Source organism: Cryptomeria japonica, chromosome 8 (genome assembly GCF_030272615.1).
Source record: "Cryptomeria japonica chromosome 8, Sugi_1.0, whole genome shotgun sequence".
In the NCBI taxonomy this organism is placed as follows: domain Eukaryota; kingdom Viridiplantae; phylum Streptophyta; class Pinopsida; order Cupressales; family Cupressaceae; genus Cryptomeria; species Cryptomeria japonica.
Genome location: NC_081412.1, coordinates 467,504,444 through 467,528,637, shown reverse-complemented (window position 1 = coordinate 467,528,637; position 24,194 = coordinate 467,504,444). Strand labels below are relative to the sequence as shown.

General features: G+C 38.5%; 1 protein-coding gene across 2 annotated transcripts in view; it reads right to left on the bottom strand.

Moving 5' to 3' along the window:
- LOC131055814 (protein RRC1) overlaps positions 1-24,194 on the bottom strand; it is a 121,166-nt gene that overhangs the window by 21,349 nt on the left and 75,623 nt on the right. For both annotated transcript variants that reach the window (XM_057990158.2, XM_057990159.2), the window contains 2 exons: positions 21,333-21,452; positions 21,051-21,216 (listed from right to left, as the gene is read on the bottom strand). In XM_057990158.2, coding sequence (XP_057846141.2) covers positions 21,051-21,216; positions 21,333-21,452 — 286 coding nt within the window. The remainder of the gene's footprint in view (positions 1-21,050; positions 21,217-21,332; positions 21,453-24,194) is intronic.

The window sequence follows — 24,194 nt, the reverse complement described above, 5'->3', positions numbered from 1 at the left end:
CCTCTCATTTAGAATCTTATTCCCTTTCCAATGCTCCTTTTTAGCATATGCAATGAATCTAGACACGATTCCTTCGATCTCAGCAATTGGAATCTCGAGAAGATTCTTCATTCGTTCTTCTAAGTGGATGACCTGATCAAATGCCTTGAGAAGAGCAGCGTCCCACTCAGGTTCAAGTTCCTTGGTCTTCTCAATCAGGAGCATGGTGGCAAACATCTGATCTCGTTGCTCATTTGTAATAACATTCTCATCTTTGCAAAAGATGACCTTGACTCTATCCTCTAATTCTTGCAAATCCACATCTGTCTCAACTTCGATCCTTCTGGACATCTTAGTAGCCTTCCTCTTCTCTGTCATCTTTTGAGAATTTCCAACAAGGCTCTCTAAATCAATCACACTGTCTTCGTCCTCGATCACAATCACCCTTGTAAGTCTTTCCTTTAACCAATCTGGGATGGCCGATCTTGTTTCTTTAACCTGTATCTCATTAGGCAATGTTTCTTCTTCTCTGAGAGGAGATGTTACTTCATTATCTTCCTTATCTTCATGTAGCTCATTAGCTTGGAGAGACCCACTTGGTGACCTTCGAGGTGCCTATCCTTCTTTATCGTTCTGTACCATTGATTCCATAGACTCCTCTATCTCAAGTGTCCTCTTCTCAGGTCGAGAAGATGTGCCGGATGAACGATCTCAGTTGGCCTCTTGCTTCTTCTTGGAAGATTCTCTTTTCTCAGGTCTCTCTTTCCTCTTCGAGCCTCTTGGATGGGGATTGCCCTCACTTACACTTCGAAGGTTGCCTTCGCTTGCATTTCTGGGATTAGGATTACCCTCACTTACACTTGCTCCTCCTTCAACTGGTTTCTCTTCCAAAGTGAAAGTCATAGATATGCCTTGCTCTCTCAACTTCTGATGCTGCACATCAACCCATCTGCGAGTACAAGACAAGACTGGAGCCATCAAAGCATCTAGATCCACAACCTCGGGTTCATTCCAATCTAGCCTCACTGATTTGCTTTCTCGATCATAAGATGATTGGAGATGTCTACCACTGTCCTGAGCTTGGTCGGCCACTCTGTAAATCTTGCATTTCCTGATGAAGTCTAAAGGCAATCTAAAATGCATCTTTCTTTTCACTTCAAGGTCATCCAAGAGATTCATCACAAAGTCCTCTATCTGAAACTCATGCTTATACTTTCTTCCGACTGTCTCCTCTATATACCCATATGGATCAAAGCTCTCTCTCAAGGCAAAGAATGAAAATGAATATAAAGCTAACTCTTTCTCTGCATCATCCATGGCTAGGGCATTAGGACATACCTCAACTGAATTCCCTAATATGATAGGCACAGGAACTCCATTTCCATGTCTGTGTCTGAATGCTTTCACATAAGCTGCCAACTGTCTTGTTACCTCAAGTAACACTATTCTGTCTGTCGGATATCTTGGCAACATGTAGGGAGGTGAAGGACATCCATGAACTCTAATATATGTAAATTTCTGGAATTGGATAAACCATGCACCGTACCTCTTCACAAGCTCTTGTGCATCCTGAGATAGCCGATTGTGAATCCCGCCTTGCAATGTCCTGGTGATGTTCATCGTGAATGTATCATTGACTAACTTGTAGTTACTTCCTGGCGGATGATGCAAGTGAACATAGGAATCACAAACTCTGACCTCGCCAGGTTCTATTCCAATCACTCCTTTGTGAGGTAGTTCTGCATACTCAAAGCTCCTGATCAAGGCATATATGATGTATGAACTCATGTGGAAAGACTTGGTAGCCTTCAATCTCCTTAACTGTACGTCCAAGCAATGGCTAATCATTCTAGCCCAATTGATTGTTCCTTTTCCCTGAACTATCACTTGGATGAAGTAGAACATCCACTTCTCAAAATAGAAGGCTTGAGGAGCCCCTGTAACTCGGTTGAGTAATGTTATCAAATTTCTGTACTCCTCCTGGAAGTCGATCCTATGTGGTGTGTTCGGAATCTTGCTCAGGCGAGGACGACTCTTGAGTAACCAATTCTTGTTGATGATGCTTAGGCAAGTGTCTGGATCATCTTCGTACATGGACCTGGCTCCTTCTAAGCTTTTATAAATCATATCTTTATGTTCTGGTAAGTGAAGAGCTTCACTTATAGCCTCCTCTGAAAGATAAGCAAAAGTGTCTCCTTCCTTGGACACTATCGATCTGGACTGTGGATCATAATGGCGAGCACACTCGATCATCAACTCATGGCACTGGATTGCTGGAGGGAAGCCGGCCGCCTTGATAATGCCACTTTCAATTATCCTCCTTGCAACAGGTGATGGCTTGCCAATGTAAGGGACCTCTCGAAACTTCTTCACACTAAAGTTTCCCAAGTTGGTATCTCCAATGTTGCTCCACTTCGACACGATCTTGGTCTCCAATTCTTCGTTCTTCTGATCTTCCTTCATGAAAGCTGGACGACTGGTGGATGCTCCCGCCTTTGGGGTCGCCATTGTAACACCTACACAACATTTCATAATAAGAAATAGATTTTGCAATGTATAAACATAAATTAGATTAAAGATTGAATTTAGGAAACTTCATGATAAGTCCTTGAGTTATCATTTCCTAAATACGATTGAGCTACTGGAAATTCAAAATTTCAAAATTCAAAATTTAGATTAAGACTATGACGATCAAAATTCAAAATTTAGACAAAAGAAGACTTCGCCATACCTCACTTGAGAGCTAACTCTAAAAAGATGCAAAAAATATGAAATTCGCCTAGGCAAAAACGAAATTTGAAGTCTTCAACGTGATCCTCCTTTAGCAAAGGCACCTTTCTTGTTAATTCCACCACCCTTGGGGTCTCCAACGTGATGATAGAGAATTCGCTCCACTTGAACACAATTCGCACTCCTCTCTTGATGATATTTCGCACTTTCTCCTATTGCTCTCCAAAATCGCATGCAACAATGATTGAATGATGATTTGAAATGAGATATCATACCCCCTTTATATAAGCGCTTACCTCTTCAATCCCCCATAGGCCGACTTTTGAAAAATAGGCAAAGAATAAATAAATTTTAAATAAAAATGGAGGCCGACTTTGTAAAAATATAAAAATAAAACCCAAGCGCTTCAATTTTATTTATTTAAATTAATAATTAATTAATTAAATGCCTTGTATTTAATAGCTTCGATTTTTAAAAGGCAAAAAATTAATTATTAAATGCCTTGTGCGCACCCATTAAATGCCAATTTTAATTAAAAATATCAAGGTTTATCGAAATTTAGCATTTAATGCAATTCAAAATTTATTGGCGCCAAACACATGAGAGATGTAAGGGATACAAACCATATCGCTCTGGTCCCTGGGAGAGGGACAGGAGCGATCTAGCATTTTGCTCTTGAATTTCTCCCCTTTTACGTTCAAAACCACTTCCTCTACGTTGAAACTGGCATCTTCATTGGGAATCTTGAATTTGATCGATTCAATGTTGTAGATGAATGCCTCTTAAGATCATTATCGCCCTGGTCCCTTGGTGAGGGATAGGAGCGAACTTTGCATTAACTCCTTGGTCTTCGCCTCTTTAATCACCAATTTGCATCACAAGGCAAGTAACAATTTTATCATTTCATTCCACGCGTACCTTACTTGTCTTTTCAAGGCAAATTTGATATTCAAGTGAATATCGCCCTGGTCCCTTGGTGAGGGACAGGAGCGAACTTTGAATTCTAGCTCAAATTTGTCATCTTTTAAACTTAACTCCTTGTTCATCACCTTCCAAATGACATTTCGAATCTTGTGTAACCTTGCTTTGATGTGATCTAGGAAGAAAAATGATTGATTTTATGAATATTGCCCTGGTCCTTGACTGAAGGACAGGAGCGAACTTGCCTCTTTGCTCAAGTTAGTCACTTTTTGACGTTTGGTTCCTTGCCCATCATCTTCTCAAAGACATTTTCGACCTTGTGCGACCTCGCCTTGACGTGGTTTTTTGAAAGAAACGACCAGTCTAGTGAATATCGCCCTGGTCCTTGACTGAAGGACAGGTGCGAACTTTAGTCTATGGTGCAAATCCTCTATCATATCGATATCAAATTGTCTTCAAGGCGTAAAATGGTGCCCTTTATTCCTTCTTGAACGTTTGAAACGAAAGTGGCCTTCAAAGTTTAAGCATATTTGACTATTTCGCTCTGATCCCTTAGTGAGGGACAGGAGCGAACTTGGGTAATTTCATCATTTTTCATGGTCCTTGCAACTTTGTTCTTCTTCGAGGCGTTCCAAACATCATTGCCACCTTGTACCTTGGCTTGGAGTGGTTTAAACTTGGAGGAGAATACTAGATAGCCTTGATTTCGCCTTGGTCCTTGACTGAAGGACAGGAGCGAATTTTCACTTGTAAGCTCATTCGTACTTTGCTAACTTTCAAATTTGTCTTCAACGGATTCATTATGCTCCCCTTCACTTATCTTTAACATGAGACTTGCTCCAACTTGGTGGGAAATTTGTTTTAAGAAGAAATCGCTCTGGTCCCTTGGAGAGGGACAGGAGCGCCTAGGCAAATATGGGCTTCATTTGGTATCTTGCAATCTTCAAATGATCTCCAACAGATTCGTTATGCCTCCTTTTACTTGCCTCAAACTTAAAAACTCTTTTCACTTCGCCAAAAACTTGTCTTGTGGAGGAATCGCTCTGGTCCCTGAGAGAGGGACAGGAGCTACCATTAAAATTTGCCCTGGTCCCTGGCTGAGGGACCGGAGCGATTTTGCTTCTAGGGCCAATTTTCTCCTTCGAGGTACAATCAAATTATATTCAACGAGTAAAATGTACCTCCCTTATTCTTCTCAAATCGCGAAATCGTTCAAATCTTTCAAGGACAAGGCAATTTTGGATTTCAAGCTCCGGTCCTTCAATGAGGGACAGGAGCGATTTTTGTCCTTGAGGTCAAAATCTCAGCTTTTCATTGCAAACGGCTGAATCCTAGCGTTCCATCATGTTGATTTCACCTTCCATTGCGTCCTTGACGCTTCAATTTGATCAAAATGAGGTCAAAATGATCTAAGTCATTTCGCCCTGGTCCCTGACTGAGGGTAAGTCATTTCGCCCTGGTCCCTGACTGAGGGACAGGAGCGATTTGGCCTTAAACTTCAAAAAATTGCCATTTTGAGTCTCAAAAATCCTCTAAATCTTCAATTATTGCATCTCCTAGCGACCCTGCACAAGACAAATGAAATAAATTAATAACCAAGATGCATAAAATATCATTTTCGCCCTGGTCCATGGCTGAGGGACAGGAGCGATTTCACTTCCATAGGCCAAAATACCAAGATTTTAAGACTTCAGTCACTTCACAAGGCAAAATTAGGCCATTTCCAATGCCTGGGATCAATTATCAAAATTTCCAAAATTTGGTCAAAATCACTAAAACAAAAATTCGCAATTCCATCATCAACACTTAGGCAAAATTTGGACTTGCATTCAAAAATTTGACTGAACCTAGACAAACTCATTTGACCTCCTGACAGACTCACCTTATTTCAAAATTGCATCCTACGAGAGGAAGCTCAACAATCCTCAAAATTTGGACTAGACACCGGCTTGAAAACATCAAAACGGAAACCCTAAGGCTTAACCCTAATCCAGACGACTGACTCACTAACCCAAAACCCTAAAAGCAAAGAGAGAAACAGGCAAAACCGAGCAAAAAGAGGGGGTCCCCATTTTAATGGGGCGATGTGTGAAATGGTCACAACAGCACCCAGCTAGAGAGTAGGGCGGAATTTTGACTTGGTGGAGGATTCAATGAAATTTGTGAATCCTCCATGACTCCTTGGTTTTGGTGCTTGTCCTTCATCTTGGGCGGAATTTTGACTTGGTGGAGGATTCAGTGAATTTTGTGAATCCTCCATGCCTCCTTGGTTTTGGCGCCTGGCTGGAGAGTAGGGCGGAATTTTGACTTAGTGGAGGATTCAATGAATTTTGTGAATCCTCCATGCCTCCTTGGTTTTGGCGCCTGTCCTTCATCTTGGGTGGAATTTTGACTTGGTGGAGGATTCAAAGAATTTTGTGAATCCTCCATGCCTCCTTGGTTTTGGCGCCTTGTAAGAATTTGGGATGATTTTTCCAGAATTGGAGAATTTTCCCGAGCTTTCCATTTTAGCAATGGGCTTCCTTCACTCAGCCATCTTCTGGCTTTCTCTGTCTGCTTTCTGACTTTCCGGAATTAGAAATAGTTGCAAATGTCTAATCTTTGTCACCTTGCCCGAATGGTCCTGTCAGAACAAACTTTCCAAAAATAGAAACCTTCAAAGTGTTAGCGTTGGACCCCTAGACAAGATACAGGAATGACTTACTATAAATAGAAACTTACTAAAAATAGTAAGTTTGATTTTTGGCAAAATGACGACATTTCAGGACTCAGTAAAAATCCCTAAAAAATATGAACTTTCTAAAAATAAAAAGTTGCTCCGTTTTGACTCACATTTTACTGGGAGGTTCCTTGAAGGATCCTGATTCGAGTCGTATGTTCAATTTTTCCAAAACCCTAACAGAAACCCCTAAAATTTAGGACAAAAGGCAGAAACCCTAAAAAGGGACAAAACAAGCCGCCCTAGACTTCATCAAACTCGCTCAAACGAAAAGCAGATTAAATCCAAAATGACCCTCGAACGCCTGCAAAGCGGAGAGACCGACGAGACTGCTGCGACAAAACCCAAGAACAATGCCAAAAGATCGGAAAGGCCTAAAAAGTAGGGGGTCTCCATTTGCAATGGGGCGATGTGTGAAAACATCACAGCTATTGTGTATGCCAAAAATACAACACGAGTTGTTGTACCCTACCAAGTCGTACATTGCTAGTACAGTGGAGTCATATATGTAAAATAAATCAAGTCATACAATATGTAGAGAGGAATGTCATAGTATGTCGCTAGGAAAATGTTGTAAGGTGTGAAAGTGGGTACACCGCTGTACAATGAAAGATTGCCAATGTTGTACAATATGGTACGGAAGCTGTTGAAGGGGTCATACGCTAGGAAGCTGCTAAGAATGGTAAAACCTTCTTGTCGCCGAGAGTGAGATATGATAATGTTGCCAAGAATAAGAATTATAATATCATGGAGAATGAAAAATATAATGTGGCCTAGAATGCCAAGAAGAAGTATAATGCCACCAAGCATAATAATTATGATGCCACCGAGTAAAAAAATTATAATGCCTTTGACAATAAGAAACATGATGTCGTTGAGAATATGTCCCACCTTTGATAATTGTTTTAATTCTGAAGTTTATATTTTTGGCCTTTAATTGTCTCTTTATTTCTCCTTCATAATTAATAATATTTTTCAATTTGGCCCCCTTAATAATTTTTATTGACATTTTAATAAATTGGCCTTTACACTTTGTAATATTCTCCAACTCTAATAATTTAATGAAAGCTTTCTTTTCTTCAACTTGGTATCCTAATTTAAATTTTAAATAAAATTTTCTCAGCTCCATTTTCATTTTTTCCACCGTCCTCATTTATTCCTTTATTCTCGAACCCTTCTATAAATCTTTGCTTTTCCCCTTGGCCCTAATTTTCTTTACTTTTTGCATCACGCCTCCATTTACATGTCTTCCATGGCCATTTAAAACATTCTTCTTCACAACAAGTGCCAATGTAATCAAGATCAAAAAATTTATCTAGCACCCTACTTTTTCCAAGTTGCATTGCCCAATAATTGTCCACATCTTTGTTGGTTCCATATGACATTTTCTCTATGTAACCCGGGGACACATCCCTGGCCTAAAATCCCCTATCCCAGTCCCAAGGACTTGGGGACGGCTGGGGGACGTTTCCCCCCATCCCCAATTTGCCAAATTTCCTTGGAGACGTCCCGGAAACTAGGGGACGTTGGCCCCAGCCGTGGGGGGCGTTCATACGTCTCAAGGACAAAGGGGGGTGTATGGGATGTCCCTTGACCATCCTGAGGATGGGTGGGCGTCCCCCACGACTGGGACCAATCTTCTAAAGTTAAAAATAAAATAAATTTAAAAAAAAGCACATGCGAATTTTTCATTTTTATAAAATATGCTGCCATATATTTTTATCTTATCACGTTCTTCAACTAAACCCCTATTGTGAGCAATATATTTTTATTTACACCAATCAATGTTCACGCCTTTTTCCCATGTGATTTTTTTCACAAACTAGGGGCTGCCATGCGATATTTTGGCTGAACCAACATCGATTTTTTCAATGAAGTTGTTTGTGTGTGCATTCTAGGCTAGAGTCGCTAGGTTACGGTAATCCGCAATACTAATACCAAAGGCAAATATGAAATACATAATCGCTGGCTTAGTGTAATACCGAATATGGTATACGTTAAAATTTAATAATCTTTTCATTTTTCAATTTTTCAATACTTTAATTGGTATTTGATTTCTCCCACAATATAGTTAGCGGAGGAAGGGTTATGAAATTATGATAAAAGCATGGGCTTCTATCATAAGTTCATAACCCTTCCTCCTCTAACTATGCTAGAAATTTAATTTTAACATTCACTTTCTGATAGTAATGTACAATACGATCAAATTTTATCGATCTACTATAAATTACTCTCAGAAAGTAAATGATAAAATTTTATGATAATAATGTACAATAGGATCAATAAATTACTTCAAGAAACTTATCGATCCTACTGGGCATTATTATCAGAAAGTGAATGTTAAAATTTTTTGCATTTCCTTTAATTTTTTCAATTTGTCATTTGAAGAATGAAATGTAGAATGAGAGATGTCTGATTATTTTTAATTTTTTTTATTTTATCAATTTATCAAACTCAAAAATAATGAGCAGCAACGGTGGTGATAGTAGTAGTAAGAATGAAGTGGAAGTGGTTGGTGGAAATGCAAATGGAAATGCTGAGAGAAGTAGTGGACAGCAACCTATTGTATTTAAATGCCCTTCAAAAATTATGGAAACGTATGCATAGGGCCCTTTTAATAAAACAAAACCTCTTCTCCAATATGATACACCTAAAGGTGAAAAGAAAAGAAATTCGGAAGGGAGTAGGGTGTGGAATTGTCATGTTTGTTTAAAGATTTTAGGGGCAGCTACACAAAGGTAAAATCTCATTTTTTGGGTGTTCCAAGCCATGGGGTCAAAGCTTATCCAAAGTTTAAAGATGAGGAGAGGATAGAGTGTCAGATTGCATATGGAGGCAAAAATGGGGAAACAAGTTGTGGCAATAACAGCACCTTCTTTTGCATCTTCACAAACATTTGGGCCTATGACATCCACTATTGGTAGTTATAATCAAATTGAGACAAGAGAAAAGAGGAAGATGGGTAGTGAGAAGGGAGGGTTAATAGAAGCTTTGTTTAATACACAAGGACATGAAGCTACAAAGTCATCCATTGGTAGAATTTTTTTTGGTAATGCCATCCCATTTCAAGTGGCACGTTCCTCTTACTTCAAACAAATCGTAAGATATAGCCACTTTTGGTCCCCCACATTCACACCCCTAGAGACCATAAGCTACAGACTACTCTCCTAGACAAAGAGTATTCCAAGGTTAATGTGCTAATGGAGGATATGAAACGAACTTGGATGAGGACTGGTTGCTCTATTGTGATGGATGGGTGGACTGATGTTAGACATCGGCCACTCATCAATATCATTGTCACATGCCTTGCTAGTTCTTATTTTCTGATAGTTGTGGATCGTTCAAGGAAGAGTAAGGATGCAAAGTTCCAGTTTAGCATTTTGAGAGATGCCATAGAGGAGGTCGAGACAGCTAATGCTATATAGGTGATCACTGATTTAGCATGTGTGTGCAAATCAGCAAGTTTAATGGTGGAGGGTGAATACAAGCACATCTTTTGCAAGACATAGGAAAAATATTGGGTGAAGCAAGTTGTGTTAAAAGCTAAGAACATTCAAATGTTCATTTGCAACCACCACACTTCACTTGCTTTCTTTAGATCATTTTCAAAGGAGTTCTTCAAACCTGTTGAAACAAGGTATGCCACTTAATTTTGTCTCCAACTTCCAATTTTTTATTTTAATGAACATCGAATATAGGTATGCCACTTAAATTTTTTATTATTTTAGTGAATGTAGGTATGCCACTTACTTCATCTTCTTGGAGAGAATGCTTGAGGTGCATGATCCTCTACAATTGATGTTGGTGAATCCTGAGTGAGTTAGATGGTGGGAATCAAACTCTACTAAAGGAAAATCTGCCAAACAAAAAATCTTTGACGACAATTGGTGGTCCACTATGAGGTAAGACACCGCTGATTTTATTATTAAATTGCTGATTTATATATTTTGAACTTTGCACTTGCAGATATGTTTGCTTTATCATCTCACCTATTGTAGATGTCATCAGATATGCTGATACAAACTCTCCTAGTCTTGGAGAGATATATGAGACATTTAAAAATACACTAGGGAAGATTAAGCCAAACAATTTTGGCTAAGGAGCCTACTTTGGGATTTTATGAGCAACATATTAGACCCATTGTGATACGAAGGTGGACCATAATGAACACGCCGCTTCATATGGCAGCCTATGTAATGAATTCCAAATGGTATGAACCAAGGGATGGAAGGGTGCCTCCATGTGATGATGATAAGATTTTAGATGGGTTCACATGAGCCATTGATAAGATATATACAAAGGAAGCTTCCATAATTCGTGCACAATTCCTTGACTTCACAAATCTTTGTGGTCCTACATTGAGTAAACCACAGGCGAGGTTGGACATAGCTATATCACCCCAAAGAGACCCTATTGGATTGTGGACATGGGAATGGGAGGGATACACCACATTTGAAGTTGCTTGCCACTCGCCTACTTTCACAAGTTGCTACTTCATCTGTTGCACAGAGGAATTGGTCCACATATGGCTTTATCCACTCTATCAAGAGGCACTACACTTACCTCTAGACGAGCAAAGAAGCTAGTGGTCGTGTATAGTGCTCTCCGACTTCAAGATCATCAGACTCCAGAGTATCGACAGACTCCAACTTTATAACGGGATGTTGATACCGAAGATGTGGCCCAAGTTGGTGAGGAGGGGGCACCAAAGGAATTGGTTGGGATTTTGTTGGATGAGTTGGACGTGGACCATGAGAGTGGTAGAGACTCAAAGGACTCTAATTTTGATGCAATATTAGGAGATGTAGATTAGGGGCAGCATTGTACTTTGTTTTTTTGTCTTTTGATTTTCATATCGTAATTGACAATGAAACTATATGGCAACAATGTAGCCTTTGGGCATTTTGTATGTTATTTCTTTAATATCTATTTATCATATGTATATTGACAATTTGAATGAATTGAAATTCTGAATTATGAATGCAAATTGACTATTGAGTATTAACAGTGTTGTATGTTCAAAATTTACGTTCTAAAATTTTTTCATAGTAACATACACATGCTATATCCATGTTTTCATATGAATATAATGTATATATGCATGCTCTATCCATGTTTTCAATGAACATTTAAAAATTTCCAATATTTTTTAAATTTTCCTTAAATTTTATATAGTCGTCCCCTTTGTCATCCCCACCCTGTCCCCAAATTTGGCAAAAAATTTGTCGTCCCGAAAACTTGTCCCGTCCTCCACTGTCGTTTCCGTCCCGAATACTCAGGGTAACGTAGCATTTTCTCCTTGTATGATTGAGGTTCTAGTAGGCTTGTTCACCACTCATCACAATCTAATAGGAGGGCAATCTAGTGGTGGTGGCGGTAGCCCCTTCTCTTTTGCATATTCGATTAGTGCTTCATTGTATCCATCCATGTTCAATATTATGATTGGTGGCACTGTTGACAATTTTTGTGCTAACCTTAACATAGCTCAGATCCAGGATTTCAGTGTGGCTAACATTTCATGTTAGTCAATACCGATAACATGTCGTGTTATCGGTCTCAACAGAGTTAGTTGCTTCTTCATAGTTTTGCAAAGTCATATAACACGAGGGTTATGTGATGTGTCAATAACAGGTTGTGTTATTGACCACCAAGGGGGTCTTTTTTGCCTTGTTTTCTTTTGGGTTCTCCATTTTTGAGTTGACCGGGTTCCATCGGCTGGAAAGGCTCCTGGTCGTCAGCGGGCTATTTTCCCGTCTCCTATTACCGATCGCAGGATTTTCGAATGCATCAAGCAGAGGCCGCAAGATAAGAATTTTCAAAGGGCGAGGAAGTATTCCTCCTTATCCCATGGAGTGGAACGATGACAACAGGAGCCCCTCCTTATCGCGTGGGTTGCGGGATAAGAAAGCAAAGCAAAAGGCTTTCTTCTTATCCCGTGAGATTAGAACAACCCACATTCTAGTCCTATGGGATAAGAGAAGTCAAAGGCGGGTAGACTTTTGGCTTATCCCACGAGGTGAAACAAAGAGAAAACCTTATCCTGCGGGATAAGAAATACAAAGGCGGCAGCGGGTATTCACCCTTATCCCGCGAAGGTTCAAAGACAAAGGCGACATCTCGCGGGATAAGAGGTTTGAGAAAAGACAATGTGTTTTCTCTTATCCCGCGAGGTCGAGGGGAGCACAATGTGATGTCGCGGGATAAGTAAAGTCAAAAGCGAATGAGGCTTTCTCCTTATCCTGTAGGGTTGGAATAACATGGAGAAAGGGGTCTCGCGGGATAAGGTTGTGCGGGCTAAGCGAACAAAGCAAAAGCAAAGAAAGCTTATCGCACGAGGTTGAGCAAAGGCATCAAAGGTCCCACAAGATAAGGAAACAAGAGTAGCTCAAAGAAACTCTTATCCCGCAGGAGGAAACAAAGACACAAGTGGTCCCGTGGGATAACAAAAGCTAAGCAGAATCAAAGTAAAATTCTTATCCCGCGAGGTTTAAAGGGACCCGTAGAGATGTTGTGGAGTAAGAATACAGTGCAGTCAACGGTAAACACGGCCAAGGAAGCACGGACCTGATGTGCCACGTCAGCCACCCACGGTCGTTGGATGTTCATAAAGCCTGATCCAACGGCCATGTTTTAATCTTCGATCGGGCATTTGAGAGCGCTTACATGGCAAGATCTCGCGCGTCCATCTGCACACGAGATCTCAAATCAACGGTCGATTTTCAAACTTGCAATTGTCGTTGGCATTTAAACTCTTTTGCAGGCGATGGTTGTAGACCCGATGGTTGAGGTCATTTTTTGCTCAGTCGGTGCCCGATTATGGACCCGATCTCACTGCAACTACCAAATTTCGATGCCATAACACCGGACATGATGCCTGCTGCCGATTCCAGATGCAACCCATGCCTCTTCAACGCGATTTGAAGACTTTTGTGCCTACAGACGCCATCCAGTACACAGAGACTTATCCAGATGCAGGGTTTTTCCTGATTTGCGGAGATATTTGCTCTTCAAGAGGTAGAGGACGCTCCCAGAGCTAGTTGTACCACACCATCAGATCTCAGATCTGATCTCTCCCTCTCCTCTGATTTTTTTGTAATCTAACCCGGGTGGGGTTAGGGTTTTCTCAAATGTAACCATCTGAGTTATGCCTGAACTATAAAAGCAATTTTGTACATTTTTCTCAGGATCTTCTCCCTTTTTTTCTGATGCAGAATTCTTATGTTTCTCTACACTTGTAAAGTTTTGCCTTGCCCTTACATGAATAGAATTCACCTGTTTTGCCTTCTTTCAGTTCTGACAATCTATGTATTTCTTTTACCTCTTTGTCTGAGTGCATTTTAATTTGTTTCCTGAGTATAGATGATTGTGTTGATTCCTTGTGGATATCATCTGTGAACTGGATCAGTTCCTCCTGCTATCTTACAAATTCCAACCTTCACTCTGCACTTTAGGGGCTGGTTAAGATAGGAAATTGTGCATACTTGGGTAGTCTTATTCATTTTCTGTTTAATTATAAGCAGGAGATCATTATTTCAGTCTGGGTGCAAACCCCTTTCCTCTCTTTCAGTTACCCTTCTCTCTCTCCCTTTTCCCCCATCATCCATAGATTAGTTTTATCAGTGTTGAGTTGGTCCAACACTTTGCATTCAGATTGAAGAGGAAGTTGGCCTTCTCCAGAGATTCAACCTCACAACAGCGCAAGGTCCCACACTTGAGAGGTTGATTCAATGTTTCACAAGGTTGGTGGTCAAGCCTGATCACCAGGGGTGCAAACTTTTGTGTTAATAGGCACCATTAACACTGGTCTCAGCCTTGGCCCTTCTCCTTCTTCCTCTACAGACTCGGACCATTCTACCTCTTCCTCGCTCTCTTCTAGCTCTATATTGGCATTGATTTTTGCATCCATTTCATGGCTTTCATACCCAAGTCTTTGAACAAAGTAAGAGTCGTGTAAAATTTTGGTACCATCACGAAACCTTATCTCTGTTGGTGCTAGTTCACACATACAGTCTTCCCCTTTGTCATCCCCACCCTATCCCCAAATTTGGTAAAAAAAAATTGTTGTCTCGGAACTTGTCTCATCGTCCACTGTCGTCCCTGTCCAGAAAACACAGGGTAACGTAGCATTTTCTCCTTGAATGATTGGGGTTCCAGTAGGCTTGTTCACCACTCACCACAATCTAACAAGAGGGCAATCTAGTGGTGGTGTTGGTAGCCCCTTCTCTTTTGCATATTTGATTAGTGCTTCATTGTATCCATCCATGTTCAATATTATGATTGGTGGCACCATTAACACTGGTCTCAGCCTTGGTCCTTCTTCTTCCTCTGCAGACTCAGGCCATTCTACCTCTTCCTCGCTCTCTTTTGGCTCTGTATTAGCATTGATTTTTGCATCCATTTCATGGCTTACATACCCAGGTCTTTGAACAAAGTAAAGAGTCGTGTAAAATTTTGGTACCATCACGAAACCTTATCTCTATTGGTGCTAGTTCACACATACAGTTGATTAATTGGAGTTTTGTTGTTGAACTTGCCACTCTTGTAATTTCTATCTTTTCTTCAATAGGAAACTCCCCTATTTGTCCTTCTAATCTCGGATCAAAATCCTCTTGTGTATTGTGGAATCTATCATGTTAATTGATATTGGCCTCTCCCTTCTTTCTTTGTACAATTTTAACTTCAATCCATTGATATTGTCTTTCAACAAAGTGTCGTCCAAATTCTCCAATCTGATGGCTCCATTCTAGCAAAATTCTTAAATTTTAAAGGGACCATGCCATCTCACCTTAAACTTACCCAACTTAATTTTGTTGTGACCATTATATTTCAAAAATTAATTGTACCGATCAAAAGTTATTTCTCATGCCAATACTTTCTCTATTGTTGCATGTTCTCAGTTGCCCACTATGTGAGCACTCTTTGTTCATCCAATTTGTTCAATTAAAAGTGTCATTCCTTCAAACTCTTCGTCCTTGAGTCTATTCTCTACTGCTATTCTCACACAAGGAAAATTGATTCCAGACCATACATCAACTAGAAGGGTGTATGCCCAATCATTACTTTATATAATGTAGAGTAGACCCACAATACCACCAATTAGCCTCTTCAATGCCACATGATTTATGAATGATTGATACCAATACCTTGTTCATTGAATAAGCCTGACCATTTTCTCTTTCGGTAGTTGGGACTTGATAGATTGTGAAAGATTCAAAACTTTGTTGTCATCAAACTAATGGCATGATTGACAAAATGTACTCCCTGATCACTTGTGATCTGAATTGGAATACCATACCTCATGACAATATGCTCATAGATGAATCTCGTTGTGCTCATAGCCATGTTGTCCAACAATGCTCTTGCCTTTGGTTAGGTACTCTACCCCTACAACTATATATCTACACTGATGTTGGCTGACCTTAAGTGGATTGATGAAGTCTAATCTGCACCTCTCAAACAGCTACTAAGGTTGCAAAAGAAATAATGGCATATAACCTCGCTTGAGAGGTTTCTTGTTCTTAGGTAGGTGTCACGCCATGGTATCCACTCTCAGGGATCGTTGTGTGATGTTGGCCACCACAACCCTACCAATAGAACTTTTTGGGTTGTGGCATTCGGTCCCATGTGTCCTCCAATGAGACCGCCACGAGCTTCCTTCAATATGCCTGGCATCTCCTGCTGCATAACAAATTGCCTAAAAGCTTGACTAGACCCCATTTAATATTATAATCCATTTATGAGTTGGAAAGTTTTGCTCTTCAAGGCCAACATTCTTCTCTCTCCTCACAATTTAATATGATACGAAAAAAAGGAAGCAAATAAAGAGAAAAGCAAGAAGGAAGATAAAGCCTCACAGTTTCAAAGAACTAACAAGGACAACCTTAAATGGTCCTTCCCTAAAAGAAATCCACGCACTACCAAGTTCAACTATTCCTTTCATCACTATTGCTTTTCATGCACTCAATATGGTCAAAGAACATTAGAATGTAGAGTGCATACAAGAAATCGTTACAGATTTTCAAAGAGGAACTTCAACTTATTTGCTCTTGTAATGGATTATAACGTCATATGCTATAAGTATAACATCTTTGAGCACATAGCTAAGTTCTGCAGAAGTACCTTTGTTAAGCCACCAAAACAAAATAAGAAAGAGAATGTTTGTGACAAGAAGGATGAACCAAACAAAGTTTGGAAAAAAGAGCAAGAGATAAACGAAAGTTCTATGTTTGTACAAGTTGCATTACATGCCCACAATAAGATAAACCAATGGTATGTTCATAGTGGATGCTCAACTCACATGACTGGCAATAAGAGCAAATTTCTCTCTTTGAAAAGAGTGAATGAAGAGACGGTAAAATTTGGAGACAATGCTATTGCAAACATAATAGGAAAAGGTACACTCAATCTAGACAATGGAAGAACCAAAACAAAAAATGTCTTATATGTTGAAGGATTGAAGCATAATCTTTTATGTGAGTCAATCGTGTGACCAAGGGAACACTTTCACATTTCAGTTTGGAGGATGTAAAATTATTAATGATAGAAAACTAGTAATCTATGGTTACAAAACGGATGGGAATCTCTACATTCTTATTAAGGTCTAAAGTGAAAACTGCTACATCGGGCAAGAAGATGAGTATTGGTTGTGCCACAAGAGGATGGATACCCTGAACTATTATAACATTATGAAGATCAACAAAAAGCAAGCTGTAAGGGACATGCCAAAAATAGCAAAACCATCAAATGACATTTGCAAACAATGTTAATATGGCAAACAAAAAAGGGCAAGCTTCAAAACGAAGGAGTTCTATACATCAAAGCCTTTGGAGCTTATTCACACCGATTTGTGTGGGCCAACAAGGACGAAAAGTTTGCAAGGTGAGAACTATTTCATGTTGTTCATTCATGATTATTCCAAGATGATGTGTGTAGCATTTATTAAAAAAAATCTGAGGCAATAGAGAATGAAACAGGACTAAAGATCAAGTGCTTTAGATCTGACAAAGGAAGAGAATTTACTTCAAATCAGTTTGAAGAAATATTATGAAAGGCATGGGATAAAAAAAACCATATTCAGCTGCAAGAACTCCCCATCGAAATGAAGTAGTTGAGAGGAAAAATAATACAATTCAAGGTATGGCAAGAGCTATGCTCAATGAATCAAAGATAGCTAATACTTTTTGGTAAGAAGCAGTTCATACAGTTGTATACATTTCAAACCAAGCACAAATCAGGGTAAATAATAACAAAACTCCATATAGACTTTGGAAGGGAAAGCCTACATTAGTGAAGTATTTCAATCTCTTTGGAGACAAATACTATATAAGAAGGGATGAAGAAGATTTGGGAAAATTTGACTTCAAAAGTGATGAGGGTATCCTCCTTGGATATTCCACAAGAAGCAAAGCTTACAAGTGCTATAACAAGAGACTACACAAAATTATTGAAAGTGTTAATGTGAGAATTGACGAAGAAAAGCATCAAAAGGAGATATTAGAAGAATTTGATTATTAAAAGGATGAAAGTTGCAAAGAAGAAGAGATAGAGGATGGAACTGAAAATAAATAAGTGGAGAAAGAAAATTCATCAAAGGTGACACCATCCAGATTCATCCAAAAGAACCATCCTAAAGATTTCATTATTGGAGACAAAAGTGCAAAACTTCAGACAAGAAGAAGACTAGCCAAAACAAATAAACATGCAAACTTATATTTACTTTCTAAAGCTGAACCAAAGAACTCAAAGCTATGGAGGAAGAACCAATTCAAATAGAGAAGAATGAAACTTGGGAGTTTGTCCCAAGACCTAAGGACAAGAATGTTATTAAAACCAAGTGGGTTTTTTAAAACAAGCTGAATGAAGATGGGGAAGTCACAAGGAACTAAGCAAGGCTTGTGTGCAAAGGCTATGCACAAGTCAAAGGAATAGATTTTGAAGAAACATTTGCCCCTATTCCAAGATTATAAAGGCTATTAGAATGTTATTAGCTCTTGCAAGTTTCAATAACTTCAATGTTTAACAAATGAACATCAAAGCAGCTTTTCTAAATGGAAATCTTGAAGAGGAAGCATATATTGAACAACCTAAAGGATTCATCTTGTCAGAGAAAGAAGATTATGTATGGAGACTGAAGAAGGCTCTTTATGGAATAAAGCAAGCCCCAAAGGCTTGGTATTCAAGGTTAAACAAGTATCTTCAAGAGCAAGGCTTCAAAAGAGGAATAGCAAATAACAACATATATATCAAGAACAACAGAGATAAATTGATCATTGTTGTGGTATATGTTGATAAGAACATTTTTGAGGGAAATAGTGACAAGATGTGTCAAGACTTCGCCTCCAATATGCAAAAGGAATTTGAGATGTCTATGTTAGGTGAGCTATCTTTCTTTCCTAGTTGGCAAATTTCCCAATCAAATAGAAGAATCTTTATATCACAAACCAAATATGTTAAGGAACGCCATGTCAATGTAGTCAAAAGAATATAAATATATTTAAAGGGAACTATGCAATTTGGATCGATGTACCCAAGAGGCAAAGATTTTACTCTTACAACATATATGGATGTGGATTGGCAAGTAGTGTTGATGATAGAAAAAGCACAAGTGGAGGAGCATTCTTTCTTGGTAACAATCTAGTATCATGGTTAAGTAAGAAACAGGCTCCAATTTCTTTATCAACAACAAAGGCAAGATATATTGTTGTAGCAACTTGTTGCACGCAAGTTTTATGGATGAAACAATATTTGAAAGATATCAAGGTTGAATATGAGCATCCCATCTCCATATTTTGTGATAATACGAGTGCTATCAACATCTCAAAGAATCCAGTTATCCACTCTTAAACGAAGCATATTCCGATTATCATTTCTTGGGGGAGCAAGTACTTGAGCAGCATGTAAGTAGAATAATTTGCTACAAGGGGCAGATTGCAGATATTTCACAAAGCCTCTTCCAAACGCAACTTTTGAGTACCTTGAGCAGATAGCAGATATTTCACAAAACCTCTTCCAAAAGAAACTTTTGGGTACCTAAGGGAGAAATTGGGAGTGAAGACACACTCATTCATTTACTAAGTCTTTCAAGAGAAGCATGTGTTCAGGGGGAGCTATTCATTGCCTTATTCAGTTAGCCCTAGATAATGACAACGGGGGAGAAGTTGAGTAAGGGGGAGCATTACAGTCAGGGGGAGCATTTCAGCCAGACTATTGCATTCTAAAGATCATTTCCACAGTGTTGTCATCGACAATAAAGGGGGAGAGTGTTGAATTAATTGTCATTGATGTCAAGGGCATTTCAGTGGCATTTTGGAGAAGAGTTAGGAAATTTATTTGAGTAGATCTATTAAGTTTAAGAAGCAGACTTAGAAGATAAAAGATGCTACAAATTGATAAGGAGCAATCGCACATAGGGAGCTCAGATGTAGAGGTCGACTTAAATAATTTTTATAAACAATTCAAAGCAATATTTTTTCAAGCCGAACCCTTGGTAAGGTGCAACTTAAATTAAATAAAAATCTATGCCCTGGCAAATTCCTTGAAGGGAAATTATTGGGCTCCTAAAGAGGGCCGACCTGCAAGGGTCAAGCACTCAGATTTCCCCGTCTCAAAAACGTCACCCTATAGGAGAGGCGGGTTTTTTTGAGGGGCACACGTCCCCATGGAACACTAGTTTAAATTAAAAATCTATCATATGCTCCTTTGGCGAACCAAGTTGAGGGGATATGTCTTTTGATTGAAGAGGCACATTGGATGTATAAATAAAGGTTGATTGGAGGTCATTTTAAGGATCCATTCATTGAATATCATTCCTATTCTAAAAACAGATTTGCAGCAGAGAATCAGATTTTTAACAGCAGAGAATTAGACTTTTAATAGCACATTAAAGAGCAGAAAATCAGAAAGTTGAAAGCAGATCTATGACTAAAAATTACATATTTTGAGAGTAGAAATCAGAGCTAATTGGAGCAGACATTATGTAGATTTGTGAGCAAATTTTAAAGATCGTATAGCAGATCTGAGTGGAGTGTCAAGAGCAGAAGTTCAAGGCAGATTTGTGGGCAGATCTTGTTTAAGTCCTTGAAGGGATCTAGGGCAGACACAACAACATTACAATAACTTTTCTTTTCAAAGGTTGGTGCCTTCTACTTCGCAAGTTTAGGAGGTTGGAGCCTCCTACTCAAAGAGATTGGAGTCTCATGCTGAGTTGGTGCTCAAGAGAGGGGATTGTAGTCTCCTGTGGGTTGGTGCCTACGAAGTTGTATGAAGTTTTCTATAAGCAATATTTTGCCATGGTTTTCTTCCACAAGTGTGTCTATGCAAAATCATTTGAGCATCTTGTGTTCTAATTTCCTAGATCTTACTTGTGTGGATATTTTCATTATTGCTTATGATTGTTAAACATTAGAACTATTAAATAAAGTGCAAGTGAGGCATGCATCTAATTTGAGACACTTACTTTTAGAAATTAGGAAATTAGAGAAATGGAAAAAAATAAGGCTTTACAATGAAAGAGAAGTATGAAATTTCATGATAGTTGGCTTCCTATGCATTGCCAACATCATGCATTGTAATATTTCAAAATGGGTAAATTGCCTATGGACACCCACTATAATTTATTTTTGTAAACCCAAGAGATCTTTTGTATTTCATTCAACCTATGCTGCATAAATAAACAGTAGTCTACAGGAAAAATGGCACTCACCCTGCATTTCATCATTGGCTGCTTGAGCATCTTCCCTATTCATAAATGCAACAAAGCCACAATTGCGTTGCCTTCTACGTTCCTCCTCAGTTCTTGGCCACATTATCTTAACACTAGCAATGGGACCAAATCGTCCAAATGTTCGTAGAAGGAAATTTTCATCCACCTGACATCATACATAATCCATGCAACAAATCAGAATGGCTTATTTAAGAGCAGGATATCTTGGCTGACTTTTAATAACAAACTGACAAGCAAAATGTGACCAAAAAATGCATTTACCTGAGGAGCTAGATTTCCAACATAAAGATTAGTTGTCTGAGGATCCCCATCATCAATTGATCCCGGCAATTTTCCAAATGGATCAAGATCATCTGGGAGCTCATCAAAACGACTTGAAGGCTGCAAAAAAGCAACGTGTATGAGTGGCTAACAATGTATCCAACCATTAACATCATGTAAGTCACTGCTTTACAATTTGTTACATAACCAAAACATTAAATATAATTTAATTCATGCAAATTTTAATTAATCTCATTCTCAGGGATGCATATCCAAGAACAGAAATAGAGACAACAGAACACAGTGCCATATGCGTTGATCATTAGCATATTGATACTTGATATTGAGAACAAGTTTCTGGGCCATTGTCATATTGTCTTATCATTTCCATGTGAAATAGAAAGTTGCATAATATAGCAACTCACATATTCATTTTTATATAAGCCAATTTATGTCAGATATACAGCTGATTTGGAATTTTCAAGATTGAAATCTAAGCAACACAGTGAAACACGTATCACCATATTTGTTCCAACTTGCTATTATTCAAAACAAAGCAGAAAAAATTATTGAAAACCGCTTGCTTGACACGGATCAATTAGCACTTGCCAATGTTGTATTGCTGAACAATCAGAAAGGCTTCAATAAGAGATGCATATTTCTATCTATTTGGAAAGTATATGTATTTAAAAATTAATAAAAATTTCAATCCACCGTGTACAAAAGATACATAGTTCTATCTATTTGACAAGGCTATGCATTTTTAAAAATATAAATATTTCAGTCCACAATGTTTAAGTACTTCTATAAATCACTACCTACTATTGATAAATAGAATTTAGTTACCATGTTGCACATGGTAGCCACCTTTCTTAGAGATTTAGTTTGAACTTTTGACAGCTGTTATGCATAAAGTCTACACGCAATAACACAAATATCAACAAAAGATGCATCTTTCTATCTGCTCAACAAGACTGTATTTAAAAAGAATACAAATTTCAATATACATTGCTTAAGCAAGTGTTTGATATAAATCATTATCCACTATGATAAATAGAGTTTTCTTATACTACGTTATACATACACCTTTCTGAAGGATTTAGGTTTGGCATATTGGCAGCTGAAGAATTAAGTGTAAATCAATGATTTTAATATAATGGGCAGATAATGGACTCCAAAGATATATAAGCCCAACTGTTTCATTATATCTAATATTGTGGTAAATTGTAAAATAGATTTTGAATACAAAACTAGTTCTTATTTGCTTCATCACAAAGAATTTTAAAAATAAAATAAAAACTCTACAAATTAGATAGCAGCTGTGAAAATTAAAGAGAAATATCAAATAAATTATGCTTCACACAACAAGCACTAATTGATCGATCACTGGGAAAGGGGTGATCCAAGATCTGATAAGGTGCATTAGGAGCATCCACAACTAAGGCGGATAGGGTGGGCAATCCTAGAATGAAATGGGGAGCTACTTATAGAACCTCTCTTGATAGCAACGGCCAATCCATGGTTAGAAAACTCACAAGAGTATTGGGTGAGTTGCTGAGTGCTTGCTGGAATTTTTTGCTGGTTGAATTTTTGCAGGGTTAATTCACAACTTGCTGAAACAAGGGTAAAATATGGTAAAAGATTGCCAAAAACACTGAAATAACTGGTAATTTTGTTATCCCCATTGCATGCCCTCATTTTGTTGTGTTTCAAAACATGGCCACTGGAAAAAGTGTCTGTAAACTGAAAACATGCCCTAAAATGACCATAAACTGAAAAAAATGTCCTGAAACATGCCTGTATACTGAAAAATGTGTCCAAAAAATGCTTGTCTACTAAAATATGCCCTGAAACACATATGTAAACTGAAAAACAATAAGTATTTTTTAAGTTGCCAAGTTTTTCCTTATTTGGCGAATTGTTATATCAATGGCTTGGTCAACTCTACGAATGTGCTAAATTTGAGTATAGAAGAGAAACCTACATTAGAATAGGGGAACACTAAAGCTGTTGGCACTTTAAAAGGAAATTCAAACAGTCCGTGAGCACCTTGAAGCTGTGAATCACCACAATGTGCACTTGAACATTTTGTAAAACACATTCTGGTAGCACATCAGGAGGGCATTTTGGGTGTTGCATATCCAATTCTATGAGATGGAAAAGACAACCCTAAGAAGATGGTAGTCCAGGTGATAGGAATACAGTTTGGAGTTGATGGACTGTCTTCAAAGAGCATAAATTAGGCAACAATGAGGCAGTCAACTAAACCTGAATGCAGAGCTTTCCCAATGGTGAAGGCTAGAAGCCCACAAGCAGTGCCTACAAATTCAAAGTCCTTAGCCTTTCTTCAAATTGAACAACTTAATAGTAAGCTAGCTCAATTCTGGAGATTCTATGAAAAGTCTGTTCAAGAATTCTGTGTCGATATCCCTGTAAAAATCTACAAGGAGAATCAGTGTTGGGTAGATCTATGTCAAGTGAAGCAGGGTCTCAGTCCCCGGACCTTTTTATTTTTTCAATCTTTTAAGAATTATGCAACACAGCTTCCTTTTTGTCAAGATAGGAAATGTAAAAATCTAGTAGGTGCGATATGACTTCCTGCAGCACACAGAATAGCATCTAGTTTTGCTGTTTCTAGGCTGGCCGATAGGCTATTTCTACTGTAATGTAATGGTAAAATACTTGAGAAACAATGCAAGATGGCAAACATAAAAGAAGATATGTAATCAGTAGATATCAGTATCATATTACAATAAATATATAAGTGTACTTTCCTACAGCTGAATCCTGTTTCAGTTGTTTTCTTTTCCCAATCATTTTATTGTTTGGGTAGAACTGTACAGCCAAAATCTGTATTGGTTT